General features: G+C 41.4%; 1 protein-coding gene across 3 annotated transcripts; it reads left to right on the plus strand.

The window, feature by feature from the left end:
* Positions 1 to 423: 423 nt before the first annotated feature.
* Positions 424 to 7,044, plus strand: gata6 (GATA binding protein 6). Of its 3 annotated transcripts, none has more exons than XM_051406250.1 (7): positions 424 to 564; positions 1,280 to 2,188; positions 2,737 to 2,909; positions 3,767 to 3,892; positions 4,008 to 4,095; positions 4,198 to 4,295; positions 4,812 to 7,044. In XM_051406250.1, the coding sequence occupies exons 2-7, from the start codon at positions 1,339 to 1,341 to the stop codon at positions 4,971 to 4,973; spliced, it is 1,497 nt and encodes a 498-aa protein (XP_051262210.1). In that variant the 5' UTR covers positions 424 to 564; positions 1,280 to 1,338; the 3' UTR covers positions 4,974 to 7,044. The 3 variants fall into 3 exon arrangements, with proteins under 3 accessions (XP_051262210.1, XP_051262232.1, XP_051262221.1); XM_051406272.1 differs by having other exon boundaries at positions 4,252 to 4,295; XM_051406261.1 differs by lacking the exon at positions 424 to 564 and adding an exon at positions 851 to 1,054.
* Positions 7,045 to 7,562: the final 518 nt, after the last annotated feature.

Consider the following 7,562-nt stretch of genomic DNA (forward strand, 5'->3'; position numbering starts at 1 on the left):
AAGTTAAGTATAAAGAAAAATAAAATGGAGACACTCAAGTAAAGTAAAAGTACCTTACATTTTTTTTTAAATAAATGTCAGTAATTTAAACCAACTTCATGGAGCAAAACAGCAGCATTAAAACACAGGAACGCTTGAAAAAAATATCCAAAATAATGTATATAGAGTAAGACTTAGTCCGATATTAGTTATTGATTAGGAATTGAATGGTGCAGCTCCATCTCTGCCCAAAGCAGTCATTTCTAAAACCCTCTAAAAACATGATTTAATTAGCAAATTATTAGAAGTTTCAGACGTGATCAAGTCCCCCCCCCCCTCTCTCTCAATGCCTCCCTCTCAGTTTCTGCGTGTGATTGATTGGAGGAGTTCATAGGCTGGCACCCCCATCGTGTTTCCAGCCGCTCGCTCTCCACATGATTGGTCCGCCTCCTGTAGCCGCAGCCACCAGAAGCGCCTCCTCTCATAAACCTCGTCAGTCCGCACCAACGTTTCCCATTACTTCCAGGAGAAGCAGCGGATCACTATTAGGAACTTTGCGTGCGACCTATGGCACATAACTAGCAGGTATGTTGGTGGAAAGCGTCTAATGTCTCCTTCTTTCTTCCCCTTTTCTTACTGTCTTTTCTCCTCCGTGCCGCACAGCTGCTTTAAACATCTGGCAGTTTAAGCCTAGCAGCACCGCAATCATCATTTCGGGGGGTATTGTTTTATCGCTCCAGCCTGCCTCTCGGTCCTTATCTGTTTTGGGTCTTATCAAACGGTTATCTCTTTTGCTGTGAAGACATATTGCGTTTTGTTTCCTATCTGTTATGTGTGTGTGTGTGTACTTGTGTATATATGTGTGTGTGTGTGTGTGTGTGTGTGTGTGTGTGTGTGTGTGTGTGTGTGTGTGTGTGTGTGTGTGTGTGTGTGTGGGAGGACAGAGATTTGACATGGACGGACTCAGTGCCTCTTTAAGAGCGCCTGATGGGAGTATGGCAGTCACTGTGGATTGGATGTGTTTTATTGGTGTTACGGATGACACAGAGTCAGTGAACATGCCGTGAAATTAAAAGTAAGATTCGAAGTTTGTTAGTTTTCGTATTGTTAAGTGAAGGCTGCTGTTTTAAAGATGAAAACAAGCTGTACAGAGGTGGATTTGCGTTTTTCCCCACTCGAAACTCTGGCGATGTTCTATAGGCTACAGATGTTTGTAGGGCGCATTTTAAATTCACGTGTCCATAACTTTGCGCCACACGAGTAAAACTTATTTTCTTCCTCTCCTCTTGTTTTGTTACAGGGTAGACTACTCCCTGACGATTTTTATTAACCCCTACGGTGTATGGAAAGTGCTCCTGGATGGACCTGGGCGAAAACAGCTGGTCCATGGTCAAGCGAGAAGTATCCAGCAGCCCAGGGTCACCGGCTGAGCATACCTACCTGCACGGTGACAGCAGGAGGGACGGTCCCACCTCGGATGAGCTGAGGACTCCTCCGAGCGACCTTGACGCACTGGGGCACCGACGCTCCGACGGTAGATCACTACACTCCTACGTTCACTTCGGACACCATAACAACACCCTGACCACTGCCGAGGACATCCCGCTGTTTACGGATTTAGACCAGGGCAGCAAACTCGTCCTCTCCAGCGGAGCGCACAAGGCGAGCTTGCTGGTGGACCCGACCGACATGTACCAAACACTGGCCATCGCCGCCGCCCAGAGCCAGACTGGATATGATTCCTCCTCTGGTGGTTATATGCACTCCAACCCCAACTCCCCCGTGTATGTCCCCAGCTCCCGGGTGGGCCCCATGATACCCAGCCTCTCTTATCTGCAGGCTAGTGGCTCTGCGCAGCCGAGCCACGGCGTCTCCAGCCACTCGGTCTGGTCTCAGTCCACCCCGGAGAGCCCCTCATACAGCACCGGGAGCCCGCACACCTCCAGTCGGTTCCACTACCCTCCAAGCCCGCCCATGAATAACGGGACGCCCAGGGACACCGGCTACAGTAACACGCTGAATGTGAGCAGCAGGGACCAGTACGGCCTCTCTCGGCCCCTCAGTGGGACCTACGCGAGCCCATACTCTCCTTATGTTGCACCACAGCTGTCCCAGCTGCCCTCGCCTTGGACCGGGGGACCTTTCGATAACACGATGCTGCACACCTTGCAGAGCAGAGGCGCGCCCTTGATCCGAGGACCAAACGGAGGTAAGAAAAAAAGCTAAATAAAAGAGGACATAGTGATGGAATAACTTTCATTCTGTCTGGAGGAAGAATGATTAAATTATATTAATCAGGCATGCAACTGCTGAAGCGTCTTTAGGCAAGGCAGTGCACTCCAGTGCACTCCAGTGGGCCTTTGTTATCCAAACTTTGTTTAATAAAGTACCATATAAATGCTCTTCTTATGTGTAATGATGTGTTATTGGGCTGCATTTGGTCTGAAAAGACATGCGTGTTTGAGTCCTGCTAGAAAAAAATAACCTATTTGTGTGCACAGGCCTATAACTGACCAAAATATGTATAAATATATAAGTTTAAAAAAGTATAAATATATTTAAATGTGTCAGGTCTATAACTCTGTTTTGCTACAGTTATACTATATGTATCCTGTAAATAGGGTAATTAATTATTTCACTACATTAAATGCGTGGAACTGATTTAATTTGCTTCACCTCACAGGAGAAAGAAACGCAAACTCTTATGATCACAACCTGTAGGAAGACTGTATGCTGATTTAAGTCTTTATTTTTTAGTTTCAGATATTCTCGACGACATGGGGGAGAGCAGAGAGTGCGTCAACTGCGGCTCCATCTCCACGCCACTCTGGAGGCGCGACGGCACGGGCCACTTTCTCTGCAACGCCTGCGGCCTTTACAGCAAAATGAATGGTCTGAGCCGGCCATTAATTAAACCACAGAAACGGACGGTAAGCAGGGGACCACTTAACCGCTCAATTTCCTGCCTAATTATCTCACACAATGGTTGGAGGTTATCGCCGATGATATTCATGGGGTATAATGCAGAAAAGAGACCTTTATTCCACATATAAAGCTTTAGTTCAGATTTTTAAAAAACATTTTGGTCTCATTATTCTCACTGACTGATCCTGTAAACTGGGAAGAAATATATTTGTAAAATAGCCTACATCACAACCCATACATTTGACATTTTAGTTAGTGCTAGGAGCTTTCTGTGCAAATTTATGACACAATTGAACATATTATACAATAATGTTAATTTATAAATCAACAATCAGAGAAATTAAGCCGATGCGGGATTGGAAGATTTGGTGCGAAGAGGTATTTTAGTCAATTTCACATAGAATTGAATGCACTCATTTAACTTGATTAAACACCACCCATACATGGAGATATTTGTTAACGTAATTAATCAGGCAGATAATCTGTCACCCTATTAAGTGCGTCTGTTGAGTAATTTAATCTGAAAAGCTAACAAAAAGGGCAAACCTTTTCCTGGTGCCATTACGCGCATTACGCACAGTTTTTACAGGGAAATCTGATGTGAAGTATGGCCTCCCTGAAAATTAACATCCTGTAAAAAAGCGGCGTGTAAATGGCAGTTGAATGGAGATGACAATAGGAGCCGTATTATTGTTAGGAAATCGGGTGTGAATGGCTGAATTGTAATTAAATTAGTGGAGTGTGGCTTTCACTTTAAAAAACATTTTCTTTAACTTTAGGCGACAGACAAAGACTCCAAGTCTTGTGTTCCACTTAGGTATTGATTATAATAATTAATTCAGTGTTACATTTCTGTCACCAGTCAACGTCCAGAAGAATCGGCCTGTCCTGCGCCAACTGTCAAACCAGCACGACCACTTTGTGGCGCAGAAACGCGGAGGGAGAGCCGGTGTGTAACGCATGTGGGCTCTACACAAAATTACACGGGGTGAGTCAAAGATTTTATTTCTTAATTTCTCTCAAATTTAATATCAAATTCGATTAATCAACGCATCACAAATCAAAGTAATAATTGCTGTTTATAAATGATCTGAAATCTGCAGGTACCTCGGCCGCTCGCCATGAAGAAAGAGGGAATCCAGACGAGAAAAAGAAAACCGAAAACTTTGAATAAAACAAAGGGCTCGTCTGGTGAGTCACTGATAATTATATTATTATATGCTTATGGGTAATTGTCATTAAAACCCTGCTTTTTGCAATATGATCTCAACAATATATTTTATATATTTTTAGGAAATAACAACTCTGTCTCTATGACTCCCACATCCACATCTTCATCTAATTCAGAAGACTGCTCTAAAACCAGCTCTCCCTCCGGACAGGTCTCAGGGGTAAGACTTAAAATTATTAAAATGTCTCCTGCTCCATTTTAAATTCAAAGCAATCAATTAAATAATAATTGGACATATGTGTGATGTGGCACAAGAGTTTCTTTTCAATAAAACCTGAAATAAAATGTATGGGTGTAATTTGAAAAATCCTTACAGTGACTTTCAAACTTTGTCCTTGATGCATCCTCAGGGTTGAATATTTTGTAATGAACAAACTGTAATTCGCTGCTGCAGGTGTTTTGCTTACAAAGATCACATGCAGGATGACTGCATGCTCTGTGGTGATGACTGCTGCTAACAAATGTGTCACCATAATATTACAGTAAGATGAGCTTTACATTGCTCAGGATCTGGTGCTTCTTTTTCCAGTGATGTATTGCAAGTGGCTTCTCAGTCCAAAACCCAAACATGAATCACACTCCAACAGAGACATGCTTATTTTATAACAAGAAATGTCTGCTTTGAAAATGCAATTTGGCTAATAATGTGAATTTTGTATTTGCTCTGATGTTGTAGGTCAGTTCATCTGTGCTGTCCAGCTCCGGGGAGGGAACGGGCTCCAGCTCAGCAGTGAAGTACCCGGGACAGGACGGCCTTTACACTAGCGTGGGTTTGTCCCAGCCATCAGATGTAGCTTCAGTGAGGGGTGAACCCTGGTGCCCCATGGCCTTAGCTTGAACATCTAAATCTTTGGGAGGACAGCAATCCCTGGCCCCTCTGTCTGGATACTATGTAGTATGGAAGTATTCGGGGGCAATTTTTTGTTTCCTTCCTCGCAGCTGATGCAAGAAGAGTCGGACAGGGGGGGAAAGAAGGGTGAGATGACCTTCAGTCGCAACTGCAAGCTTGAACCGAGCGTGGAATAGCTGGGATTGATTTCCAGATTGGTGTGGGGATCTAGTTGCCTTTAAGAAAACAAAGGGAATCACCAGGCCACATGATCAATCAGGTGGCGTGCTTTTGGATGGTTTCTGGACCTGCCGTGCACTCGATATCTCTCCCATCCCATGGCACAGAACCAGATCTTGTTTCTTAAAATAAAGCCATCGTGTACATAACGGATTTCCTCTCTTGAAGAAAAAGCTATTGATTGGATACCACTACTTCGTAAAGCGCTGTATTCTTTAAGGACATTTAGATTTTTTTTTTCTTTCCACAACTGGAATCATGCCACAAGTGCCAAGACAACTTTTATGAATCAAAAGAAAAGAATATTTATAAATCTTCCATTGTTGAAAACATGGCTATGATTGTTAATAAAGATATCAATATAGAGTAGAAGTTAAACCATTCTGATGTCTTCTTTTCTAATACTTTTTCTCTTGATAAGCGTTTTTGTAGTACAGTAGTGTTGAATCTGCACATGTTTTCCACTGAAAGCTCTTACTGTATTTGACTGAAACTAGTTTGGTTTAAACAGGGTATAAAAGACTATGTCATCTAGTGGTTTTGTTTAATTATTTACTGAAAAGAAATGCAAATAATCAACTTATTCAGACTAATTTTTGATATTGATATATTAATGTTGTGTCAGCTGTTGAGTAGCATTAAGGTACTATTCTCAAAGCAGAGCTACAAAACTCTTTTCCATGTAAAGCAGTTGGATGGCTTGTTTGAACAAAGCACACCCAGAATAGCTGTGGGCCCACTGACCTTTATGTTACAAGACATAAAGTACAGAAGAAGACTGTTGGCTGCACTACCTGACTCACTATAAACTGTTCACAATGCAAGAATGTAGTGCTGCATCATTTTATACCACAATTAGACCAAAGTGGAGCGTGAGGTCACCTCTGAACAAATTCATGTTACTTTGATGACTTTAACTAATCCCTGTCAGGATTAACAGCAGTGTAATGGCCCAATAGGTTAACATAATGAGGTGTTAAAGTCGACAGCTGAAAGGGGAAATAAAAGAAGTATGTATCGCAATGCAACATTTTAATCAAAATGTGCACTCTTTGGGGAAAAAACAGCTGCACAGGTGGCATGGAAAATCCAGATTTTATGAGAGGTTATGTTTGATTTTTCACACTGTTTGTCTGCATGTCCTCCTGCAGTGGTGTGGGTGGAGTCTCAAAAAGCCATTCCAGGCCACAAAACATTAATGAGGCGATTTAAACCCGAAAAGCAATCTGATGAGTGTCCAACCGAAAAGAGGGATATATTTCTTATTTTTGTTTTCATTTTTTTCTTTGACAGCTTGCTTCATCCCAAAAGGGCATGTCATTCATTCTTCTGGACTTATTTATTTTTAAGATATCATGTTTATTTTAGCATCATTTTTGTTGTTGTTATTTTTTTTTAATAAGAAATTATTTTATTTAAATTCAGTCCAATAAATTGTTCTGGTGATGCAAATGAAGTTACCCTGTGTTTTAAAAGAAAAAGAATCAGTATTTTGAAGTTGTGGAAAGAACCAATGTTCCTTGCATAATTTTAATATTACTCAGGCATACCTTTGTATGAGGCAATCGTAGCTTTAACTCCCCATTTCTCCCTAGCCAAACTAAAAAGGAATAGTTTTATTTTCTCAGATGTTTTCATGATTGGGAGGGAAGATCATCAAAGAAAAAAAAAAAGTCAAGACTCAAAAAGACATTTTGTTCTTTATTTTCAGAAATTCCAATATTCCACCTAAATGTTTCAAAAATTGCATGTCAAACCAAACATTATGCTTGCCGATATGGTTTGGTTTGCTTCCACATTCTGCTTATGTTTCATTAAAGCAAGCCTTTATTCTTTCTGACAGCTTTTTCACTTAAGAGTTTTTCTTGTCTACTGGCCCCTGAAGCTCAAAGCACAATCCACTTTCCTGTGTCCTCTTGAACCAGCAGCTCAAAGTACCTGTCACATTGTTTACTGTACTTAAGCGAATATGGCCTGTGAGTAATACCACATGAAAAGATTTTAGAGATGGTTACGATTTATGTCTGAGCTTAGTGTTATCTGTCTGCTCTTTGACATATTGATTTAGCTGAGTTTATTGAGTGTGGAGGAATGTGCTACACTGCACAACAGCCACATCCACAGACCCTTATTTTTCTTGCTTTTTTAAGAACATCAAACTTTTGTGACATTTTATCAGAATGATACAGCCGCCACCATTTGTTTTAGCTAACACACATCCATGATAAAGTTTATTTTTTCATTGTTAGTATTTCTTGTGTCAAGTTTGGCTGTAAATGGCAAATGGAAACATTTGGCATGTGTTCATTTGCTGCTGGGTGTTATATAAAACACAAGTTGTACACCGAGACCACCAGG

The sequence above is a fragment of the Dicentrarchus labrax genome, unplaced genomic scaffold (assembly GCF_905237075.1).
Source record: "Dicentrarchus labrax unplaced genomic scaffold, dlabrax2021, whole genome shotgun sequence".
Taxonomy (NCBI): domain Eukaryota; kingdom Metazoa; phylum Chordata; class Actinopteri; family Moronidae; genus Dicentrarchus; species Dicentrarchus labrax.

Bases quoted from the DNA above. Each gene is read 5' to 3' on its own strand.
- gata6 (XM_051406250.1), top strand. From the start codon at position 1,339: ATGGACCTGGGCGAAAACAGCTGGTCCATGGTCAAGCGAGAAGTATCC. The intron at 3,893-4,007 runs GTGAGTCAAAGA...TGAAATCTGCAG, and splicing joins TCTACACAAAATTACACGGG to GTACCTCGGCCGCTCGCCAT. The intron at 4,096-4,197 runs GTGAGTCACTGA...ATATATTTTTAG, and splicing joins TAAAACAAAGGGCTCGTCTG to GAAATAACAACTCTGTCTCT.